The sequence below is a fragment of the Protomyctophum parallelum genome (assembly GCF_964188405.1).
Source record: "Protomyctophum parallelum genome assembly, chromosome: 8".
Lineage (NCBI taxonomy): Eukaryota > Metazoa > Chordata > Actinopteri > Myctophiformes > Myctophidae > Protomyctophum > Protomyctophum parallelum.
The window spans coordinates 24,718,270-24,743,208 of record NC_139703.1 but is presented as its reverse complement, the minus strand read 5'-3'; the positions used below and the strand labels follow the sequence as shown (position 1 = coordinate 24,743,208).

Sequence of the window (24,939 nt, the reverse complement as noted above, 5' to 3'; positions counted from 1 at the left end):
TCTCTCCAGGTGCATATTAATTACAGGTAATTAACAGTGAGCTCTCTACAGGTGCATATTAATTACAGGTAATTAACAGTGAGCTCTCTCCAGGTGCAAATTACTTACAGCTAATTAACAGTGAGCTCTCTCCAGGTGCATATCAATTACAGGTAACAAGTAAGACGCGCAAACGCGGGAAGCGAACGCAGCTCGTGTGTGTGTGTGGTTGTTTGTGTGTGTGTGTGTGTGTGTGTGCTACAGCTGCGCCCTGTGTGTGTGTGTGTGTGTGTGTGTGCTACAGCTGCGCCCTCTGGTGGCGGGCGGGTGGTGTCACAGCGGGACAGACAGACAGACAGACACACACACACACACACACACACACACACACACACACACACACACACACACACACACACAGACAGACAGACATGATCTGCAGGGTCTCATAGTTAGTGCTCATTGCGTTCGCAATTAACAGTGAGCTCTCTACAGGTGCATATTAATTACAGGTAATTAACAGTGAGCTCTCTCCAGGTGCATATTAATTACAGGTAATTAACAGTGAGCTCTCTCCAGGTGCATATTACTTACAGGTAAACAGTGAGCTCTCTCCAGGAACACTTGGAGCAGAGCAGCGGTGGGAACAGCCTTGTTCTGGAAGGAATGGACAGTCTGGAGCAGAAGAACCTGAAACACAATGACATCACTATGACTCATCACTTTGTAACACAATGACATCACAAGGTCAGTCTACCATTCTTTGTCAATGGAAGGCAGTGACATGACGTTGCAAACAAGCGATATACTGTATGCATGTAGCTGCTCGAAGTCTTTGCATCGTTTCATCTGCCCGTGTGAACACAATGGCATCACAATTACATCACAATTGTCACAGTGTGGCTGTATATCTTTTGTGTGCATTTCATAATGATAATTGTTGCTATAACGACAGGGAGTTTGTCTGTTCTCATACTAACACAAAAACCTTTATTTTGAGTTATATTGTTATGATTATGATTAAGTAAAAATAGTAACATATTTTGGTAACTAGTAAAGTAACTAGTTACTTTTGAGACCAGTGACAATATAAGTATATACCTAGTTACTTATTTTTAAGTAACTTGCCCAACGCTGGTTGTACTGACCTGGTCCAGGTTGTCCGTAGTGGACACGGTAGGAACCCACTCCAAAACCAGGTGTATCTGACCAGACTTCACATCACTCAGAGTGAACCACTGGAACAAAACAAACACACCACATACAATTTAGCCATTTAGCCATTTATCAGACGCTCTCAATCCAGAGCGACATATACAGTAAGCAAGAACAACACATGGTAATACATCAAATAGTCATCTAGGATCATAATTAAACTAAGAACCTAACATCCGTCTAACAGTAGAATATAAGTATACAGTATACAGTGAAACTATAAGTATACACTATAGAATGCTATAGAATGGCTATAGATCAATGCTATAGATCAATAACGTCCTGCCATCATCTGTCTACAAGACATGCTATTCTAAATGACATATTTTAGGCTTTGCACACGCCTGCGACTTCACATCACTCAATTTGAATCCTGAACAGTTCTTTGGACACCTGACATAAATGAGATGCACAATAATTAAAAGTTAAAAAGCTCACCTGGTCAGTGTACTGAGACTGGATGATGGCTGCCAAACTGATGTTTACCCTGCAGAACAATAGACAATGATACCTTTAGAACAATAGAGAACACATTAACCTTTAGAACAACACATTCATTCTACTATTCTGCCACCAGAATTTGGAACCACCAGCCATCATAAAGGGTGGCCATATTCTCAAAAAGGTTATAAATTATATCAGAGTGCAATACACCTCCCAACCGATAGGGACACGTAGTAGAAAGCATATGGCGAAGAAACTGAGAAACTAGCCTGCGGTCAGATAAAAATGTTTTAACGTGTTATGTTATAACAATGGAAACAATTGTTCTCACCTGCCCAGGAAGTCATCACTGCCTGTCATGTCTTTATCGTACAGCTCCACCTTGACCATCAGACCGAGCTGAGGCCTGAGCACCACCTGAGGAGATAATGACCATAACGAACACAATGACCATGACCACAACACTAAACACAATAACCACCAGACCTAGCTGAGGCCTGAGCACGAGGACACAATGACCAAAATAACCTCACCGAAGCTAAACTCACATCGTACTAATAAAAACGAAATAAAAACATTACAATAAAAACATTACAACTAATGAAAAACGAGGCCTTTTCCTGACATGAAACCGAAACTACACTCACCTCGTGCATCTCGTTCCAGACGGGGTGGAGGTTCTCCTTGATCACATGACTGGTGAAGGTCGTGCCCCCGACATTGACCTTGACGTAGGGGTCACTCTTGCCCTTGACCGCGCCTCCCATCCTGTTGTCCTTGGCAACCAGCTTCTGAGCCTCCAGAAGGTGGAGCCTCAGGAAGCCCTGGGATAGATCAGGATCAGATCAGAGCCAAAACAACATCATATCGTCACACTGTTGGGCAGAAACCAACTCCAAGACATCTCAACTTTTCAACGTTTTTGAAGTGGTGTAAAGTAACGACATTTACTCAAGTACTGTACCTAAGTACAAGGTATTTTTGAGGGGCTAGCTCCAATGCATGGCTTTTGAAGATTACGTCATATGCCGACCAAGTCTATGGACTTGGACTAAAATAGCTACATCGGCACGTTGTGAGCTTTAGATTGGCTATTTTCACTATTCAAAAATGTTTTTCAAAATAGTAAAAAAAGGCAGTAATAGTAGTAGTTTAGGGATAAGGGGTTTAGTATGGACAAAAACAGAGCCCATAGTGTCTATTTTATGTCATGATGATGTACGATGATAAGAGCGCCCCTCACTTGGGTGTGATTTTTTTCTTTAAAGGACGTCATCACCAATTTTCAACTATTTTTATATAATTGGTCCTCACTAATCTTCATGATAAAATACCACCATTTATTTCTACTCGGTCTGTGTCTCATATAGGAGGGCTGTGGGCACTGGGCAGTTCTGAAACCCGTCTTCCAGTGACACTCAGACACTCTTATCTTATTTACAAACGGCACAGCCATCTCTTGTATTATTTACAATACAAATAAGGGGTTTCCAGATATTCACAAGCTTGTTTCACAAACGGCACAACCGTAGGGTCTCTCTAATCTTATTTACAGGCTGTGTACGGCCGTACAACCAATCTGTATAACCAGGGAGGGACCACACGTGAAGCCAAAGCAGCGTCAACAACATACGGGACAGAACGTATAAGATACGAGTCTAAAACAACGTATCAGGATAGAGGTTCTCAGCCAGTGGCCCGTGGACCAGCGGCGGTCCTTGAGGGAGTTCCATGTTGGTAACCGAATGGACCCTTATTAGAACTTTAACTCTTGAGAGCGTAACATGAACGGTTCCATTTGGTCTAATTTTGAGTCTACACAATTAGAGAATGTAGAAGAATTGTTGACATTTTGATCGTTTGCCTGCTATCTCTCCTAATGGTGCCACATCAATACAGCATGGAATTGCATCCAACCATGACAATATTATTCTATGGTTTTGGGTGTGAGAGGCTTAACGTCATCAAATGGTGTTCCGTGGCTCAAATGTCCAATAAATAACGGGCCTTCATATGAAATGGGTTGAAAAGCACGGTGTCAGGGGGATTCACATGCTGAGTATTTATAACCTTGCACTGTGATACTATAATATACCACTGCGCTGTGGGGGAATATATGCAGTGCAGGCAGATGAAGTCTGGCTGCGCCAGGCTAGAGTATTTAACCCATTCTGACCTGAGATCAGATTCTAAACATGTCTTCTACATCCTGACAGTTTTCTGAAAAAGCCATGTTTCTATGTCAGTCGTTCCTTCGATTTTTGAGTGGTGCACTGGTACAACCACTCCAAGGAACAGCAATGTCCGTGTTCACCTATATGTTGTTCACCTATGTGTTGTTCACCTATGTGTCCGTGTGTTCACCTATGTGTCTGTGTGACGTTAATGAGCACCAATAGGGGCGCTGTTGTGCGCTGTTGTGCCAGAAACAGAGAGAGAGAGTGCTGCACTGTTGCCTGCTAATGAGAGAGAGAGAGGAGGGGGGGGGGGGAGTTGCACCTATCAGTTCACACAGGTGTGATCTTTCAAAAAATAGAAGACCTACAAGCTCGTAGCGCGCCACTCGGTGGTGCGCTATGAGCTTGTAGATCTGCTATTTTTCAATAGCTAAAGCATAGCATAATGCTAACACCAAAAGGGATGAAGGTCTGACCTCAGAGCCAAAGGAGACGTCCGGGGAGGTGTGTGGAGGCTGGAGCGGCTCAGCCCGCTCTCCTTCTTTCACGTCCTTCTGAAGCGCAGCTGATTCCGGCTGCAGCTCCTTAACGAGCACCTCCTCAACCTGCAACAAGGTTATTCCCATTGAGAATGCATCTGTGTCACCGTAGCTTTTAACCCATTCTGACCTGAGATCAGATTCATACGAGGTTTCCACTGGACACACACTGGTCTGATGAACCCATTCTGACCTGAGATCAGATTAAAAAAATGTCAGTCGTTCTTCGATTTTTCAAAAATAGCAGACCTACAAGCTCATAGCGTGCCACTCGGTGGCGCGCTATGAGCTTGTAGATCTGCTATTTTTCAATAGCTAAAGCACAACATGATGCCAACACCAAAACTTTAACTAAAACATGTTATACTTTAGCTGTTGGAAAATAGCAGATCTACAAGCTACGATAACTAACAAACTGTGTTGTGTGTGTTTACAAAACTATCTATACAGTAACTGAATGTATAATTTTTTAATGGTATCTTTTGTTGAGTTCAGTTTTTATATAGGCTTTTTGAATCCCGCACCAGACAACTAACCCAAAGTATGCAAAAAAAACGAAAACTTAAGCCCAAACCACACCAGTTGCAGCTCCTTGGGACAAAACTGATTTAAGGTCAACCACACCGATGCAACTCGGTTTGGTATGGTGGTTTGGGCTTAACACTAAAAACAAATAAAAACTAAACTAAACCTAAGCGTTGTCACAACAATAAAAATGTGCAAACCCGCTCTAAAAACTAATTACAACTAAGTGAATTAGGAAAATAACAACTAACTAATACTAAACTGTAATGAGAAATCTAAAACGATTACAAACCTCAGCCTGCAGCTCCCCAACCTCAGGTTCCATAATCATGGCCTCCACAGCGGGAGTGTCCGCCGAACTTGACCTGTGAACAAAAGGAAAATTAAAAATATATATATGAGTGAAAGAATAAACGTCAAGGTTTACCGTACACGGTTTCTTTGACTATGCATCCACCTCTTGGTACCACAGCACCTCAAAGGCCCTTAAAACAAGGCTCCAGACCTCCCAAAACAAACTGGTCAGGCTCCTACTTGGCCTCACCCCCCGAACCCACCTCACCCCTGCCCACTTTGACAGGCTGGGATGGCTTAGGGTCGACGACAGAGTACAGCATCTTGCAATGGGTCTGGTCCACAAGATTCGATACACCACCAAGATACCCATGTACCTGTCTAAATACTTCCTTAATGTAAACGAAGTCCACACCCACAACACCAGAGGGAGTGCAACAAACCATGTACAACCCAGATTCGGCACAAACAAGGGACTAAATTATTTTTTATTTTTGCTTCCCATATGATGAATTCCTGTTCTGTACTTTAGCTACACAGAAATGTCTATTTGTATGTCTCTAAATGTCTGTATGTCTTTAAATGTTTTGATGAATTGAACAATGTGGACCCTGTTGTAAACAAGTGTAATGCTTAATTGGGTCGTCCACTCACAGTTGACAGTCTTTGTATTGAGTTTGTGCTTAAAATGTACTGTAAATTCTACAAACTGTTAATAAAAATTTCAATCAATCAATCAAAACCTCTGTGTCTGCGACGCAGCGGGGGGTTTACCTCTGTGTTTTTTTTTTTTTTTTTTTTATAATTTTTTTTATCCCACGATTTTGCAACCCATTTTCCCCCCAGTGTCAATTATCTAATGTAATCCTGGGCGCTACACTTCCTCTGCCAACCTGGGGGGGGCAGCGGACCTTTGCGGGCGTCTGTTTTAACGGTGCTTGGGGTTTACCTCTGCTTCAGGTCGGTCTGTGGTTCAGGAGCGGTGGACGGAGGATTGGATTTAGCGGTGACAACGGGACACTTGGTCGGGATCAGCATCTGTAGGTAAATCATCAACGACTTAAAGGAGCATTCAGTGATTTAGGTGATTTGGAAAAAAACCCGGTCCACCCTATAACAAGATAGACATGCGACAGGCCAACAGCACACACACCAAGGACCGGCCCCGCTCGATCATGATTGGCCGGAAGGTTGGGCCACCTACCAAAAAACGAAACCTAAGGTTTTTTGACCCTCAGGGGTTAACTGGGGACAGGGAGGAACTCCTTATATGGTCAGCACACTCTATAGTAGGGAGGATTATCACAAGAAAACAAAAAGAGAAGTAATATTTGAATTAAGTGGAAATCACTGAATATACCTTTAACATGTATCAAGAAGTGGCTGAAATTCCGTTAGGCAGACAGACAGACAGACCTTGAGTTCAGCTCTCAGAAGGATCTGGCTATCCGGCGATGCTCCGTCCAGGTTTAACCACTGATCCAGGACCAGCTGTGGTTCTGACAGCAGCTCTCTGAGTGGCACCACCACTGAGCCAATCGGAAGAGTCCAGCTGTGAGACAGCTGATAGGACAATACACACACACACACACACACACACACACACACACACACACACACACACACACACACACACACACACACACACACACACACACACACACACACACACACACACATCATATTAGTGGAGTGCAGGTGTGGTTCAGGGGAACTGCATTCAGACAAACCTTCCTTTCAGTACAGGGTTGCACGGCGTGGGATAATCTCCCATTGGCCACAAAGACACTGTCCTAGTTTTGTGAAGAGAAGAGAGTCCGCACACAGGTTTGCTCCAATGGTGTCTTGTTTGATTTAAAACACCATAATATAAGACACGACGTTTCGGTGGACGTTTTAAGTGGACAAGTACAGAGAATGCATCTCAAAAGAGGCCTCTTTTGAGATGCACGTAATACTTCTCTGTACTTAAGATTTGATTACTTAAATTTGTCTTGATGGCTTTACTGGCCAAATTATGTCCAGAGAAGAGAGTCATTTAGTGATATTGAATCTTCAATGTGAGCCTTCATTTATCTTTGATCAGAGCGTATCTTTGATACGCGCTCGATGACACACAACTGTTTCCATCCTTCCCCTCTGCCACTCAGGAGGAAGAGTGCATCACTGCATGCCTGGCTGACATCTCACAGTGGATGTCCTCCAAACACCTCAAGCTGAACCCAGACAAGACTGAGCTTCTCTTCTTCCCAGCTAAGTCCTGCCCTATGCGGGAGCTAACTATTTCCGTAGACAACGCCCTGGAAATATCTGTCCCAACAGCCAGGAATCTTGGTGTTGTCCTGGACAGTCAGCTCTCGTTCAAAACTCACATCACAGCTGTCACTCGATCCTGTAGGTTCACACTCTATAACATACGACGAATTAGACCGTTCCTCACCCAGGAATCAGCCCATGCTCCTAATCCAGAAAACAGTCTTGTCAAAACTCGACTATTGTAACTCCCTCCTTACTGGCCTACCAGCATGTGCACTTAAGCCTCTCCAACTGATCCAAAATGCCGCAGCTCGCTTGGTCTTCAACCAGCCAAAATTCTCACATGTCTCCCCCCTGCTCCGCTCCCTCCACTGCATGCCTCCCGGTCGCTGCCCGCACAGAATACAAAACTCTGATGCTGGCATTCAAAGCAACCAAAGGTATGGCTCCCCCATATCTTGCAAGTATGATTGAACCCTACAAACCCTCCCGCGCACTCAGATCAGCCAACGTAGGGAAGCTGGAAGTACCCTCACTAAAAACGCAGGGACAACGCTCCACACGTCCAAAACTCTTCTCCCTTCTGGCTCCAAAACTGTGGAATGCACTTCCCATTGCAGTCAGAACTTTGAATCAGTCTGTAACGAAGTCAAAACCAGTACGTTTTCTTAACAGTTTTTTTGTTTTGAAACTGTTGTACTGTTAAACTTTCTTGTTGTGGTGGTTACTCATACTTATTGTCATATTTATGTCACTCATTGGTGTTTGTAAATTGCCTACCCAGTCAACGTTAGTCACATGACGACCCAGATAAAAGGGAGGTTGTCACATACTAACAACTATCACCTGATGAAGGCCGCCTGCGGCCGAAACGTCGTGTCTTATATTATGGTGTTTTAAATATAATAAAACACCATTCGGAACGGGATGTGCACTAGCCACCTGCTTTGTATACTGTCCTAGTTTTCCCATCCTTCAAGAGTACAATCTAAAGAAATAAACGGTTCTCACCTTTATGATCAACATGTCTTCTCTGGGGTCACGAACCAGGAAGTAGAACGCCTCGTTCCACTGAGGTGATGTGGTTCGATCGCACACCTTCAGAGATGATGCAGTAGTTCATGAACATAATGGATACTAATGACTATTAATGAACAGTTCGCGTAGCCAGACAGCTATTCCACGATCTCCAAATGCTGTATAGAATCTGGAACTACCCCTCCCGAAATCCGAGTAAGGAAGCAGGCCATTTCCGTACACTTAAAATATCTTTACATTTTATTTTTTTATTTCCATTTCTGCTACACAGCAAGCTATGCTTAGATGAGTTTGATTAATATTAGGAGGAATTTGCGCGACTGTGAAGATAAGATGGAAGTGGGGAGAAAACAAATGCAAAACAACATCTGGAACGAGACTACGGTGTCTTTGGGACAGGCAATAATATAATATTCAAAGTCAATCAGCAGCATTATTGTTATACGTTGTACGTTATACGTTGCAGATCCTAGAATTATGTGAAGGTCCCAAGAAAACAAAAAAACAACAGAGCTCTAAGCATGCACTACATCAAGGGTACAGCACTACGGTACATCCATCAAGAGAGTCTTACTGTCGTTTTGTGAGACGTTTTGTGCAGAATAATCTCTGCTCCAACTTTTGGCTCCTTTCCACTTTTTTTCAGCTGTGGACAGAAATTAGAAGAAGAAGAAGAAGAAGAAGAAGAAGAAGAAGAAGAAGAAGAAGAAGAAGAAGAAGGAAGAAGAAGAAGAAGAAGAAGAAGAAGAAGAAGAAGAAGAAGAAGTCCAAAACTGTTACTTTTCAGGATTAAAATTCAAAAGCAGACCTACAAGCTCAAAAGTGATGCTTAACACAGTGTTTTGAGCTTGTCTGTCTGTCAGACAGACAGACAGATACTGTAGACAGACAGACAGACAGACAGACAGACAGACAGACAGACAGACAGACAGACAGACACTGTAAATAGATAGATAGATAGATAGATAGATAGATAGATAGATAGATAGATAGATAGATAGATAGATAGATAGATAGATAGATAGATAGATAGATAGATAGAGCACACTATAGAATATAGTTATATACAGTAGATAACATACAGGAAGGCCGTCTGCTCGCTCCAGATAAACAAACAGTAGGCCAGCCGAGGGAGGCGCCTTGTTGTGGTAGGACTGTCTGGAGAGGAAGTGGAGAACCTGCAACCCACAGAGACACCAGACCAGATATTATATTATACATTACAGATATAAGACAAGTGACCTTAACCCTAACCCACACCGACACCAGATAGTACATTATACATTAGTGCACGATGAACCCACACATACATCAGGTATACAATAAAACCCAACAGAGACACCAGTACTGTATGATAACTGTACATGATAAGATACAGACCTGGTCCAGACCCTCGGCCTCCGTCGACTTAGGAACCCATTCCAGAACCAGGTGAACCCGACCGGACTTCACATCGCACACGTTGTACCACTGGATACATGATGAGTACAGTATGATAAATATGATCATATCACTGGAAACTTGATCCATGCATACAGTATCATAAATATGATAAAATCACAGGAATTATATGATGAATATGTATGATAAATATGATCATACAGTATGATAAATATGATCCAATTTTTTTATTATATACTGAGACACTACACTGTCTCTCTGCATTCTATGATCCTATAGTTTACTGAGACACTACACTGTCTCTCTGCATTCTATATGATCCTATAGTTTACTGAGACACTACACTGTCTCTCTGCATTCTATGATCCTATAGTTTACTGAGACGCTACACTGTCTCTCTGCATTCTATATGATCCTATAGTTTACTGAGACACTACACTGTCTCTCTGCATTCTATATGATCCTATAGTTTACTGAGACGCTACACTGTCTCTCTGCATTCTATATGATCCTATAGTTTACTGAGACACTACACTGTCTCTCTGCATTCTATGATCCTATAGTTTACTGAGACACTACACTGTCTCTCTGCATTCTACAGTATATGATCCTATAGTTTACTGAGACACTACACTGTCTCTCTGCATTCTATGATCCTATAGTTTACTGAGACACTACACTGTCTCTCTGCATTCTATGATCCTATAGTTTACTGAGAGACTACACTGTCTCTCTGCATTCTACGATCCTATAGTTTACTGAGACGCTACACTGTCTCTCTGCATTCTATATGATCCTATAGTTTACTGAGACGCTACACTGTCTCTCTGCATTCTATGATCCTATAGTTTACTGAGACACTACACTGTCTCTCTGCATTCTATATGATCCTATAGTTTACTGAGACGCTACACTGTCTCTCTGCATTCTATGATCCTATAGTTTACTGAGACACTACACCAGGGTACCCCAATAGGCGGCCCGCGGGCCATTTGCGGCCCACAGAGCGCCCCCTTGTGGCCCATGAAAGAATTTCCAATTTTTTTTTTTTTTTTTTTTTTTTTTTTTAAGGGTCCCAGATATAAATGGCATTGAATGGGGGTCAGTAGCCTATGCATGTCAAACTGGGCATCCTTTTCAAATGGGGTCTTGCCCTGAAAATGAATTTTCAGGGCAAGACCTCGACCTCGCGCGTGCAGACTCGGCCCCCAGCCTGGTACGCTAGTCAAAATATGGCCCTTGAGGAAAATTAATTGGGGAACCCTGCACTACACTGTCTCTCTGCATTCTACGATCCTATAGTTTACTGAGACACAGACACTACACTGTTGTCACCTGGTCAATGTACTGAGAGGAGATGATGTCCTTCAAGCTGATCTTCAACCTGTTGGAGACATGTTGACATTGAATTAGAAATTAATGCATGGAACGTAGATTTTTTTACGCGTTGTGAGCTTGCAGCATGAATTAGGCATTATAACTAGGGATGCCCGATATTGACTTTTTTGCCCCGCTGGATGCATTCATAAATGTAGGGCTTTCCAAATAAAAATAAACATTATCATAAATTCTCGAGAAATTAAAATAATTAAACCGATAACGATATTTTCCGATATATTATATTTTTATGCAAATATCGGACGATAGGACATCCCTAATTATAACGCCACCATGGCCCGTCTAAATCAACTGTAGATTTAAGCCCTAACCACACCAAAGGGTCGAGACGGTTTTAGCGTTAACTCCTTTGGACCCAAGGAGTTGCATGCACATGGTGACCCTTTGGTGTGGTTAGGGCTTAAGTCAACTAAAATTGCATGATTAGTCAAAACTTAAACTAGACTAGAACATTTCAGATGACTAAAATGTGACTGAAACTAAAGTAGAAAAATATATTCAAAAAGACTTCAGAGGAGATGATTGTATGTTGTTGCTATACCATCTACATGTCCATGTCTCTCCCTACCGTCCCATGAAGTCGTCCTTCATGTCCATGTCTTTATCCAGCAGCTCCAGGTGAAGCTCCTGACCGGGAAGGTCTGTCAGAACCACCTGGACCACAGACAGACAGACAGACAGACAGACAGACAGACAGACAGACAGACAGACAGACAGGCAGACAGACAGGCAGACAGACAGACAGACAGACAGACAGACAGACAGACAGACAGACAGACAGACAGACAGACAGACAGACAGACAGACAGACAGACAGACAGACAGACAGACAGACAGACAGACAGACAGACAGACAGACAGACAGACAACGCACAGCAGAGAGAGAGATTACATTAATTTTGTGTTAATTTGGGGCTTATTAGCAAGACCGGCCCCCAATTGGTGTTTTCATCTGCTACATATTAATCCATTCTGACCTGAGATTAGATTTTAAAAATGTCTTCTACATCCTGACAGTTTTCTGAAAAAGCTATGTTTCTATATCAGTCGTTTTTCGATTTTTCAAAAATAGCAGACCTACAATAGCACGCCACCGAGTGGCGCGCTATGAGCTTGTAGATCTGCTATTTCTCAATAGCTAAAGCATAACATGATGCTAACACCAAAATGGGTTTCCGCCCAAAATGGGTTAATTTGGTGTTAATTTGGGCTTATTAGCAAGACCCAAATTGGTGTTTTTTTCTTTTGCTACATATTAAGGCCACACACGTCCAGAACGAACACGTTCACAATAACAACGTTCATCAAGCAGAAATACATTACGTTCAGTTCACGCTCGGCCAAAACATGAACGAGTTCATGCCCGGGACGACACCCATCTTAAACGTACCTCGTACATCTCGTTCCACACGGGGTTGAGGTTGGACCTGACCACGTGGCTGGTGAAGGTCTCCCCCCCGATGTTGACCTTGACGTAGGGGTCGCTCTTCCCCTTCACCATCCCCCCCATCAGGTTGTCCTTGGGGACCAGGTTCTGACCCGCCAGCAGATGGATCCTGAGCAGGCCCTGGTCACAGGCATAAAGACAACGTGATTATAACCCATTCTGACCTGAGATCAGATTCTAAAAATGTCTTCTACATCCTGAGTTTTCACTCTGTACCTGAGATCAGATTCTAAAAAATGTCTTCTATGTCAGTCGCTCTTCGATTAAAAAAGAAAATAGCAGACCTACAAGCTTGTGAGCTTGTAGATCTGCTATTTTTCAATAGCTAAAGCATAACATAATGCTAACACCAAAAGTATATACCGGTAGGCTATGAGCATGGACTAAAGTCAAATAAAATCTCATGGAATTGTGTTCCAATTATGTGACTTGTGAAACAGTATTGAAAGGAGTCCCCCCCCCCCCAATGCCACACTAGCACCGTTTCCTATAACCATAACATGTACGAATATAGTTCCTGCTGTTCCACATACTGACCGCCAGGTGAAGAAATCACACACTGAGGCTTATAAACCTTAGATTGTTTTGGTGTGGTTCTTTTGTATTGAATCGGGAGGTGAGTGAATCGTCCCACCCATACAGTACCTACATAGTTCTTGTATACAGTGTATGAAATGTCACAGACCATTAGGATTTCATAGAAGATGTTTCTGAACATCTGCTAGTTTGACCACTTCAGATGCCCCAATCATTATAAAATAATACCGGGAAGTATAGCCGAGCGAGAAACGCATTGAGATCTTGTAGATCGGCTGGTTTCAATGCACAAGACGCTTCCACAGAAGACATGCTGACTGCTATGGAATCCAAATGACTGAAATCAGCCGAAGCGACCCATTTTGACCTGAGATCAGATTTAAAAAATGTCTTCTAGATCCTTTTCTGAAAAAGCTATGTTTCTATGTCAGTCGTTCTTCGATTTTTCAAAAATAGCAGACCTACAAGCTCGTAGCGCGCCACTCGGTGGCGTGCTCTGAGCTTGTAGATCTGCTATTTTTCAATAGCTAAAGCATAACATAATGCTAACACCAAAAGGGGCCCAAAATGGGTTAAAGCTGCAGAATTTACATATAGGCAGCTGCTCAAATCACATACTGTAGCACGACAACGTGCTGAGAGACATGGAGGTAAAAGTGACTGAGCTAGAGAGTCACAAAATCTTTCGGTTCCCACAAGAAAAGGGCACATTTTGGACATAACTCAAAATGGTGATTATGTCACAGTGCAGGGCAAAGAAGGCGTAGGACCCAAGTGCAGACAGACAGGCAGAGGCAGAATGATGTCAAAATGCAACAGAGTTTATTGACAAAACTCACAACGGACCAGGACCAAACACGAGGAAGTAATAAACAAGACTAGGAACAAAGGTAGGCTACTAGGTACTTGGAACACGGGAAGCAAAACTAGGAAGTACACTAATGACTTACAATGAGGATCTGACAAAGGACTGAAACACACTGGGGCATATACCGTAATTTCCGGACTATAAGCCGCACCTTTTTACCCATGATTTGAACCCTGCGGCTTATACAACGGTGCGGCTTATCTATGGATTTTTACAGCTAACGCAGAGCCATCTAAGGCTCTGAGCTAACGGAACAGCCACTAGGGGGCCACCTGCGGCTTATAGTCCAGTGCGGCTTGTATACGTACATATTTGGGATTTTCCCTAAATTTGGCTGGTGCTGCTTATATTCAGGTGCGCCTTATAGTCCGGAAATTACGGTATATACAAAGACTGACTAGACACAGGTGAACAACTAACACAATCAACACATGGATTGGCTGAGAGACAAACAAGACACAGGTGGAGAAAACTAATAATCACAGGTGGTGAGACAACACAGGTAACAAAAGCAACAGAGGAAAACCAAGGGACCAAAAAAAATACTACAAAACAAAAGCACAATAGAAAAAACGTCACGGATCGTGACAGATTAATCATGATTTTTTTTTCTTTTTAAAGCTGTGATTAAGTCATGTAATCGTTTGACAGCCCTATAGTTTTAGTCCATGGATGTGGAATAGCTTTAGCATTAAAGGCTTTATAAAATGTGGCACGTACTGCTCTCCACCATCCCATACCTCATGTGTTGAGTCTGTTTGGTCACACATACTGTACCTCTGTGCTGAAGCTGAGGTGTCTGTTTGGTCACACATACTGTATCTCTGTGCTGAAGCTGGGGTGTCTGTTTGGTCAAACATACCTCTGTGCTGAAGCTGGGGTGTCTGTTTGGTCAAACATACCTCTGTGCTGAAGCTGGGGTGAGGGTGAGTGTTCTGGGGAAGCTCTTTGGTCAGTGCAGCTAATAGTTGACTGGAAACAACGGCCGACATCTTTTCCTCATCCAGCCACAAAACCTAAACATGGAAATTACGCGTATTAAAGCACCGACCAAACCGAGAGCGATAAAGCTATAATATCAGGATGTGCCGTTCTTTAAAAAAAGTTCTCTTTAAAATATTTCATGCCACGATTTGTGTAACACCATTTTTTCACCCGGTGCCAATTTGCCTAAGCTGTAATCCTGGGGCACTGCTCTCCCTCTGCCTACCTGGGGAGAGCCCCGAACTGAGCTCATGCTTCCTTCAATGCATGAGGAGTGAGTGGGCCTCTTCTTATCACCTGACAGGGGGAGTTTCCCCGTGGAAGGAACACATTATTCCAACCATTTCCTTTCCTCTCCACCAGGCTCCCCGGCTGGCCAGGGGGAGGCAGTTTAGAGACCAGGATTACTGCATGTTTTTTTTGCTACTGACTGAATGGAACACAGGACCTTCTAGCTGTGAGGCGACAGCGCTATACCGACTCTCCCACTCTCACCCTGCTTCATCTCTCTCTCTCTCTCTCTCTCTCAGCTAAGTCCCTGCAGCTTCATCTCTCTCTCAGCTAAGGGGTTCTTGCTTCATCTCTCTCTCAGCTAAGGGGTCCCTGCTTCATCTCTCTCTCAGCTAAGGGGTCCCTGCTTCATCTCTCTCTCAGCTAAAGGGTCCCTGCTTCATCTCTCTCTCAGCTAAGGGGTCCTTGGTCTGAAAACCCTGCATGGTTTAAACATCAATGGAGTCTCTGCTCACCCTGAGAACAGTTTTGATGTAGATGCGGCTGGCCGGGCCACCCTGGTCCAGCTGGAACCACTGGTCCAGGGTCAGCGCTGGGCTGCTCAGCAGGCGAGACATGGGGATGGTCAGACTGCCCAGGGTCTGGACGCGGTCCGAGTCCTTCACCTGGTGCAAGGTTCCGACAACAAAACAATTGGTGATTCTGACAGTAGTTAGTTATATAGTCTTTAGTCTTTTGAATAACATCCCATTTAGTTTTAGTCATATTTCAGTGACCTGAAAGCTAGTTAGTCTAGCTGTTACCTGTATATCTGTCACAGTCACAGACATTGCCTGTCTAGCTCTTGTATTTCTGTCATGTTCTAGTTGTTTTGGTTCTATGTTGTCGTCCCCAGGTGTTTCTCATGTTGTAATCACTAATCAGCCCTCTTGTGTATATCAGTCTTGTTCCCCAGTCAGTCCTTGTCCAGTCATTGTTTCGTTTGGTGTCACTTCATGTTCAGTGTTAGTTGTGATTGTGATGTTTTCTCAGTTTTTGGAATAAACCCACAATATTGGATTTTGAACTATGCCTGCCTTGCTGTCCTGCATTTGGGTCCTCACCACACCACCAGAACGTGACAATATCTATGTATTGCTAATCTAGTACCTGTATATCTATGTCCTGCTTGCGAGGGTCTTGGATGAAGAAGGTGAAGGCCTCCTCCCAGGCTGGATCCACCGTGGTCCAACACGTCTTTGGTAGAGTTAGAACAGAGTTATATACATGCACGGGGTAGTTATAAATAGTGATACATAATTATACATAGTTATACACATAGTTGTAAATAATTATAAATGGTTATACATATACTGTGATAAAATGGAGATCTGTCAATGAGGGGAAGTCTTAATTTAATTCATCTTCACTTATTCATTCATTCATTAGTGTGTTTCCTGTGTACCTTATTTCATGTTAACTGTACCTTATTTCATGTTAAACATACCATATTTCTTCTATTTATTTATTTTTACAGCGGCCGTTGCTCCTAGGCAACACCTTGCTCAGCGCTCGCGGACATGTTTTGCGTGCGCACGCAGCCATTCACATACACATACATGTTATACATAGGTACATGGTACATACATATATGATTACCAGTAGGTGCATTTCATGGTAGTCAGTGCATGTTTGTGGATTTTTCTCATTTTTCAAAATCCACTAGTATTCCCCCTGCTCCCAAGTACCGCTTTTATTTTATTTTCCATAGCAGTAGTGATTAAAGAAGCAAAATGAGACTATATATTTTTTTTATCTATTGTTCAGTCTGGTTCCCTCTTCAGGGACACCGAAAATAGCAATGCAAGGTGAAGGTCTGGATCCTTCACCTTCAGTCCTAGAATTTCAGAGATAATAATAAAGACATATTTCTCCAGTAGTCCACCAGGCTTGGGCATGACCAAAACATACTGTATGAGTCAAATCTGCTGGTGCCAGCTGAGAGCATCTATCGCAGGTGTCAGAGAGATCTGGGTATATTCTCGATAGTCTGGCTTTGCTATAATGTATCCTGTGAAGTAACTTTAAATTGGAAGAGGTTGAGTTAATTGTACTTAGCGCAGCATCCCGAAATGTATCTGACAGAGTGGTACCCAATTCGGTTTCCCACCCCGCTTGAATCATATGCAAAGCAGGAGGGGTGTCTACCAGTAAAGGGTTATATAGAAATTCACTTCCTTGTTTAGGGGTGAGGTGACCACCGGAGCTGAAATAACGTTGAGCGGTGGTGAGTAAAAACAGAGAGAAGGGCTGGAGCGGTGGCGGTGGTTTGCTCTTCACCGCGGCTCGTGACGTCATGTTGTAGTTCGGTGGTCACCCCACCACCGAAAATCCAGACTATGAATGAGCCTATATTCTCTCTGAATCCATCAGAACGGCGATGTTCTGTCCTCATTTCTGACCTCATCAAGCATCTCGTTTAGAATATTAACGCTTCTAAAGAGAGATCAGACTTATTAGCGTGATGTAGTAATGGAACATTTCAGAGAAAAATCTGCCTCGTCTGCTTGGCGTACCTTATTTCCTGTTAAATGTACCTCACTGTATATTTCCTGTTATTAATTGTACCTTGCTCTCTTTAGTGATGTCCTGAACAGACAACTGCACCATGGGATTAGGATCCTTATTTCCCTTCTTCATCTGAAAAGTGCACGCACATGCACACGCGCATGCGCACGCGCACACACGCACGCACACGCACACACACACACACACACACACACACACATACACACACACACACACACACACACACACACACACACACACACACACACACACACACACACACACACACACACACACACACACACACACACACACACACACACACACACACACACACACACACACACACACTGAATGAATGAATACTCATGCACAGTAAAACTCCTGACTGGTAATTTAACTCTGAGATTGGACAAATGCAGTGTTTATTTTGTTGACTAAAAGACTAAGATTGTGATATTTCATCGACTAAGACTAGGCTTTTATGCACCCTCAGAGTTAGATGATCAATACTCAGAATGTAACATTTCTAAACATGCCAAAGGCAAAAGGCAAAGAAGTTCAGGGATACGTGGTAATAAGGCACTGACAGAAATAGTGCCCAAATTGCCATGGTCTTGATAGTCAGTGTGACATTTCAACACGCACACACGCACGCACACACACACACACACACACACACACACACACACACACACACACACACACACACACACACACACGTGTGGACAGGGTCAGAGGTCAAGGCAAAGACACTCTGGTATGTCAACCAGACAACAGCTGCCTCGACCCCCACCCGGGTACAGTACAGCAGTGTGATCTTCAACCTTTTAAACCCCCCCATTTTAGCTCTAGACAGTGTGTGTGTGTGTGTGTGTGTGTGTGTGTGTGTGTGTGTGTGTGTGTGTGTGTGTGTGTGTGTGTGTGTGTGCGTGCGTGCGTGCCGGAAGGAGGGGGGGTTTGATTGACTCACAGGAAGTGACTCAGCCTTGTCCAGATAGACGATCAAGATGGCCGCAGACGGAGGGTCAGCGGACTTACTGGAAACACTGGAGTTCTTCAGAAGGACCTGAAACAAGATGATTGGACCACAGTGATGCTTATATGAGACTACGACACATAGCCTGGCCCAGCCAGCGTGATTTCCGGCACAGAGGGGCAGGTGCCGGCTGGATCTGCCGGTGGTTCCTATTGGTTCATTGATCTGAGCGCACACACCCCCCCCCCCCCCCCCCCTCCTCGGTAGAAAACAGCGGAGAACACTGACGTTTGGCCACCATAATTGGCCCTCCAAATTTGGCCATGCTTTTCTATTTCTTGTGAAAACGAAACGTCTGCGGTCTCCAAGGCTAATTCCTAAAGTAATGAGAGTCTGCACACATGGTTTGCTCCAATGGTGTTTTGTTTTATTTAAAACGCCATAATATAAGACACGACGTTTCGGCCGCGGGTGATAGTAGTTAGTATGTGACAACCTCCCTTTTATCACTCAAAAGTATGTCAGTATGTAAGTATGTCACTAATTGGTGTTTGTAAATTGCCTACCCAGTCAACGTCAGTCACAGGACGTGACGACCCAGATAAAAGGGAGGTTGTCACATACTAACAACTATCACCCGATGAAGGCCGCCTGCGGCCGAAACGTCGTGTCTTATATTATGGTGTTAAATAAAACAAACTTCTCTTCACTATATAATTACCTCATCCAGGCGATCAGTGTCGGGGAGCAGTTTCAACCACTCCATTCTCAGATGGACTCGTCCTGATTTGGTGTCTTTCAACGTGAACCACTGAAATATAAATATACATAAATATACATATAAATACATTGACTTTCAACGTGAACCACTGAGGAAGAAAGTCCTATGAATAGTTTTATAGTGATACTCTGTCAGTGGTTTTCAACACTTTTCATATCAAAGCCCAATATTTTCTTCTGCATTTTGATCCACACAGACCACCATTTTGATGACATTCAGACCCAAATGAAAGAATATTCTGTCATCGTTGGATACGACTTTGTCGTTCCATTTGGTTTAATTTTAGACTCTCAGGAGTTAAAGATCTAATAAGGGTCCGTTTGGTTACCAACTCTCCATCATTTAGCTGGGGACCAACAGCTAAAAAAATGCAATCCAGAAATCCTTTAGGCTTTTTTGTTGAAACCAGGAGCATTCTAACAGTGGAGTATATCATTGCTGTTGGGCAGAAACCTCTCATCTATTTGAACTGTATTCATTTATTTTATTTAAAAATGTACATCCTACTTGATCACACTACAGCGTCACACAAAAGTAGCAGATCTGCAAGCTCGTAACACGTTTAGAGCTTGTAGATTGATGCTTTTGAACTTGAATCCTTTCATGGACATGCGGTTTCCGCCCCAACAGAGACCATTATCGCCACCTGTTTTATTTTTGTAATGATAATAATAATGATATGCTAATGAGCTGACACTCACATCATCAACCACTATTGATTTCCTCACGATTCCCAGGTCCATCTTGGTCCTGTATGGAGGAGAACATGACGGATATACAGGTGAGTGAAACAAAGAGAGATAGGGGATAGTCACTTTTACTTACGTACTGTACTTAACCCATTCTGACCTGAGATCAGATTCTAAAAATGTCTTCTACATCCTGACAGTTTTCTGAAAAGGCTATGTTTCTGTGTCAGTGGTTCTTTGATTTTTCAAAAATAGCAGACCTACAAGCTCGTAGCGCGCCACTCAGTGGCGCGCTATGAGCTTGTAGATCTGCTATTTTTCAATAGCTAAAGCATAACATTCAGAACCGTATAGCAGGGTAGACAGGACACAGCTCTGGTACAGTCTAAGTTTGGTGTTGGTGCCTTGCTGATCCTGCTTGTGATGTCGCTACCTGCGCCTCCATCGTGACTTACTACGCTGCCTAAGTAGGTGAAATGTTCTGTTGTGGGTAGGTTTATTCCTTCTATGTGTACTGGTGTGAGTTTGGAATGTTGAGCACCATCAGTTCTGTCTTCTTCTGGTTGATCTTCAGACCTATTTGCTTTGCAAAAATGTTCAGACGACTTGTTTTCTCTTGCAACTGTTGGTGTGTGTGGGAGAACAGAGCCAAGTCATCTGCAAAGTCGAGATCTTCCAATTGTGAGATGATGCCTCTTGGAATGTCCTCGGTGGTTCTTCTCATAACCCAGTCTATGATTAGGTTGAAGAGTAGTGCAGACATAACGCAACCTTGCCTCACTCTTGTTTTGACTGCGAAACTGTGTTGACTATTTCCATTTTGGCATGTGAAGTTGTTATAGAAGCTTTTGATGATAAGGACAAGTTGGTTCGGTATCCCGTATGCACGTAGTATTCTCCACAAGCTGTCTCTGTGAATGCTATCGAAAGCCTTCTCGAAATCCACAAAGTTGATATACAGTTGCCTCTGCCACTCTGTACACTGCTCTATGATGTTACGTAGGGTGAATATATGGTCAATACATCCCCTACCTTTTCGGAACCCTGCTTGTTCCTCTCTAAGTTTTTTGTCGATTGCATCAGATAGTCTTTGAACAATAATTTTGGCAAGGATTTTGCTGGGGATAGACAGAAGGGTGATGCCACGCCAGTTGTTGCAGTTGCTGAGGGCACCTTTCTTTGGGATCTTCACGATTTCACCTTTTGTCCAGTCGTCCGGTACCTTCTTCCTTTCCCATATGGCTCTGAAGAGTGGTTTTAGCTCTTTAGCCGCCAGCTCTGGGTCTGCTTTGAACAGCTCTGCATTTAGGCTGTCCTGCCCGGGAGCTTTCCCATTCTTGAGGGATTTGATGGAGGACATGATTTCTTCCATCTCTGGTGGATCAATCTCAACATCAAGGTCGACCTCTGCTTCCTGTATATCAGCCTCTAAAGTTGGAGGTGGTCTGTTGAGGATTTCGCTGAAGTGTTCTGCCCATCTAGTTTCGATATCTGCTTCAGATGTGAGGAGTCTTCCATTTTTGTCTGTGATTGGCCCGTTGCTGTTTCGGCGGTACTTTCCACATATAGTGTTGGTGATCCTGTATACAGTCCCCTGTTCCCCTCTTTCGGCTGCATCTTCTGCCTGCTTCACGAGGTCCTCCATGTAGGTCCTCTTATCTGCTCTAATCATCTTTTTTACTTTTCGCTCAGCTTCTCTGTACTGGTCTTTGTATCTTTCCTGTAGCCTTTCAGATTTTGTTTCCAAGACTTTCTTCTTCAGGTGTCTGAATGTTTCTGAATGTTGGAGAACGACAGAAAATGTTCTCCACAAACTGTCAACCTTCTACACCAAAAGCTTAAGAAAAATCCAGCGAATATTCTGGCCCAAAACCATCTCAACCAACACCTTCTTGATCTGTGTAAACAAGAAAACTTGGATACCATCCTTATGAGAAGGCGGTGGAAATGGATTGGGCACGTAGAGAACAAGGCAACATCACCAGAACTGCACTTCACTGGACACCAGAGGGCAAACGCAAAAGAGGCCGACCCAAGAACACCTGGCGTAGGACAGTGGAGGGAGAGTTGAAGACCCTGCATCACACCTGGGGATCTATAAAGACGCTGGCCCAGGACAGACTGAAGTGGAGATCCTTTGTTGCTGCCCTACATGCCAGCCGGCATAAAGGGCAGTAAGTAAGTAAGTAAGTAAAGCATAACATAATGCTAACACCAAAAGGGGTACAATTTTGAGGTATTTGTTCTTTTACTCTAGAATTTTCTACTCCACTATAGCCTGGCTCAAGCCCTGAATCGCTATAGCCACTTGTTCTGGTAATTCAGGTCTGGTGGTGGTCTATGGGCCTGAAATTCTCGATCTGGTGGTGGTCTATGGGCGTGAAAGTCTTCATCTGGTGGTGGTCTATGGGCGTGAAAGTCTCCATCTGGTGGTGGTCTATGGGCGTGAAAGTCTCCATCTGGTGGTGGTCTATGGGCGTGAAAGTCTCGATCCTGGTGGTGGTCTATGGGCGTGAAAGTCTCGATCTGGTGGTGGTCTATGGGCGTGAAAGTCTCGATCTGGTGGTGGTCTATGGGCGTGAAAGTCTCGATCTGGTGGTGGTCTATGGGCGTGAAAGTATCCATCTGGTCGTGGTCTATGGGCATGAAAGTCTCCATCTGGTGGTGGTCTATGGGCGTGAAAGTCTCCATCTGGTGGTGGTCTGTGGGCGTGAAAGTCTCGATCTGGTGGTGGTCTATGGGCGTGAAAGTCTCGATCCTGGTGGTGGTCTATGGGCGTGAAAGTCTCGATCTGGTGGTGGTCTATGGGCGTGAAAGTCTCGATCTGGTGGTGGTCTATGGGCGTGAAAGTCTCCATCGGAAATCTGATCGCAGCAGCTGATTGGCCGTCACTCGACGACGTCAAAACACAAAAATGGCGCCCCCACTGTTCCCAGCACTGTGGTAACATGTTGATCTGGCTATTAAATCGCCCTATGATTAATAGTTTCTTTACAGAAACGAGAGGTTTAAGAAACATCATATTTTGCCTGCCAATGGCATCTTTAAACGTGTTTTGGGGGGTTTTATTGATTCAGAGAAGCACTCTTATATCTACCGTATAGTAGCTTCTCTGAGTCTTTATACTGTAGAACAGTATACAGAATGGATGGATGGATGAATGAATGACGTACCTTCCCAGGAAGTCATCCTGATCTGAGTCTTTGTCATAAACTTCCACCTCCAACTCCTGACCAGGAACCTCATGGACCACCACCTGATGATGTGCACGCGCGCGCGCACACACGCGCGCACACACACACACACACACACACACACACACACACACACACACACACACACACACACACACACACACACACACACACCCGCACACACACACGCACGCACACACACACGCACACACACACACACACACACACACACACACACACACACACACACACACACACACACACACACACACACACACACACACACACACACACACAATGATGCGGTACAGTAAATACAGCACGGTAAAGTACAGTATATCCTCACCTCGTAGATCTCTCTCCCCACGCGGGGCTCAGCGTGTCGTCGTACAGTAAATAGTACAGTACATACAGTAAATAGTACAGTAAATACCTCATAGATCTCTCCCCACGTGGGGCTGAGCGTGTTGTCGACGGTCTTGGAGGTGAAGGTCTGCGGTCCGACTCTCAGCAGAGCGTACGGGTCAGACATTCCACCAATCATCCCTCTGACGTAGTTGTCCTTAGAGGGAAGATCTGACGCTTCTACCAGGTGGATACGCACCACGCCCTGAGAGAGAGAGAGAGAGAGAGAGGAGAGAGAGAGAGAGGGAGAAAGAGAGAGAGAGGTGGAGACAAACATAGCAATATTAAAATCCAAAAACTAGGGAATAGGGGGCACTTGTGTATTTAAACTCTCTTCCTTCCCTAAAACACCCTGGACAACGCTCCACACATCCTAGACTCTTCTTCCTCCTCTAAAACACCCTGGACAACGCTCCACACGTCCTAGACTCTCTTCCTTCTCTAAAACACCCTGGAGAACGCTCCACACATCCTAGACTCTTCTTCCTCCTCTAAAACACCCTGGACAACGCTCCACACGTCCTAGACTCTCTTCCTTCTCTAAAACACCCTGGACAACGCTCCACACATCCTAGACTCTCTTCCTCCTCTAAAACACCATGGACAACGCTCCACACGTCCTAGACTCTCTTCCTTCTCTAAAACACCCTGGCCAACGCTCTTATGTAATGTGGTGCCCACTCACCCTGGGCAGAGGGAAGCGTAGCTGTGCCACATGCAGGTCTGGTACCAGTGGGACCGTCAGGCGATTGGGCAGGACCAGGAAGGAGGCGATGGCGTCCATGATCACACCGTCAGACATGATGCTGAAATTAAAATAAATTATAATAAATATTACTACTGTCAGACGTGATGCTGAAGGAAGTAACATCATCAGATGTCAGAGAGACAGAGAGATCCATTACACGTTATTGATCCTTGTGAGGAAATCTAAGACTCAATGTGTTATTTATTTTATTGATTAGTCCATTTTTAACTCCTCGCCCCAAAGTGCAGGAAACTAAACTAGGT

General features: G+C 43.9%; 1 protein-coding gene across 2 annotated transcripts in view; it reads right to left on the bottom strand.

Annotated features, from left to right (window-relative positions):
- Nucleotides 1-24,939, bottom strand: part of LOC310863601 (extended synaptotagmin-1-like) — a 67,509-nt gene that overhangs the window by 22,991 nt on the left and 19,579 nt on the right. For both annotated transcript variants that reach the window (XM_083772058.1, XM_083772057.1), the window contains exons 9-34: nucleotides 24,614-24,734; nucleotides 23,957-24,133; nucleotides 23,503-23,585; nucleotides 20,342-20,390; nucleotides 19,581-19,670; nucleotides 18,854-18,949; nucleotides 17,941-18,012; nucleotides 16,483-16,569; nucleotides 15,849-15,998; nucleotides 15,021-15,134; nucleotides 12,657-12,833; nucleotides 11,835-11,920; nucleotides 11,204-11,252; nucleotides 9,848-9,937; nucleotides 9,550-9,645; nucleotides 9,042-9,113; nucleotides 8,441-8,527; nucleotides 6,590-6,736; nucleotides 6,123-6,211; nucleotides 5,172-5,244; nucleotides 4,292-4,420; nucleotides 2,286-2,462; nucleotides 1,970-2,055; nucleotides 1,633-1,681; nucleotides 1,128-1,217; nucleotides 574-669 (exon numbers count right to left, since the gene is read on the bottom strand). In XM_083772058.1, coding sequence (XP_083628184.1) covers nucleotides 574-669; nucleotides 1,128-1,217; nucleotides 1,633-1,681; nucleotides 1,970-2,055; nucleotides 2,286-2,462; nucleotides 4,292-4,420; nucleotides 5,172-5,244; nucleotides 6,123-6,211; nucleotides 6,590-6,736; nucleotides 8,441-8,527; nucleotides 9,042-9,113; nucleotides 9,550-9,645; nucleotides 9,848-9,937; nucleotides 11,204-11,252; nucleotides 11,835-11,920; nucleotides 12,657-12,833; nucleotides 15,021-15,134; nucleotides 15,849-15,998; nucleotides 16,483-16,569; nucleotides 17,941-18,012; nucleotides 18,854-18,949; nucleotides 19,581-19,670; nucleotides 20,342-20,390; nucleotides 23,503-23,585; nucleotides 23,957-24,133; nucleotides 24,614-24,734 — 2,632 coding nt within the window. The remainder of the gene's footprint in view (nucleotides 1-573; nucleotides 670-1,127; nucleotides 1,218-1,632; nucleotides 1,682-1,969; nucleotides 2,056-2,285; nucleotides 2,463-4,291; nucleotides 4,421-5,171; nucleotides 5,245-6,122; nucleotides 6,212-6,589; nucleotides 6,737-8,440; nucleotides 8,528-9,041; nucleotides 9,114-9,549; nucleotides 9,646-9,847; nucleotides 9,938-11,203; nucleotides 11,253-11,834; nucleotides 11,921-12,656; nucleotides 12,834-15,020; nucleotides 15,135-15,848; nucleotides 15,999-16,482; nucleotides 16,570-17,940; nucleotides 18,013-18,853; nucleotides 18,950-19,580; nucleotides 19,671-20,341; nucleotides 20,391-23,502; nucleotides 23,586-23,956; nucleotides 24,134-24,613; nucleotides 24,735-24,939) is intronic.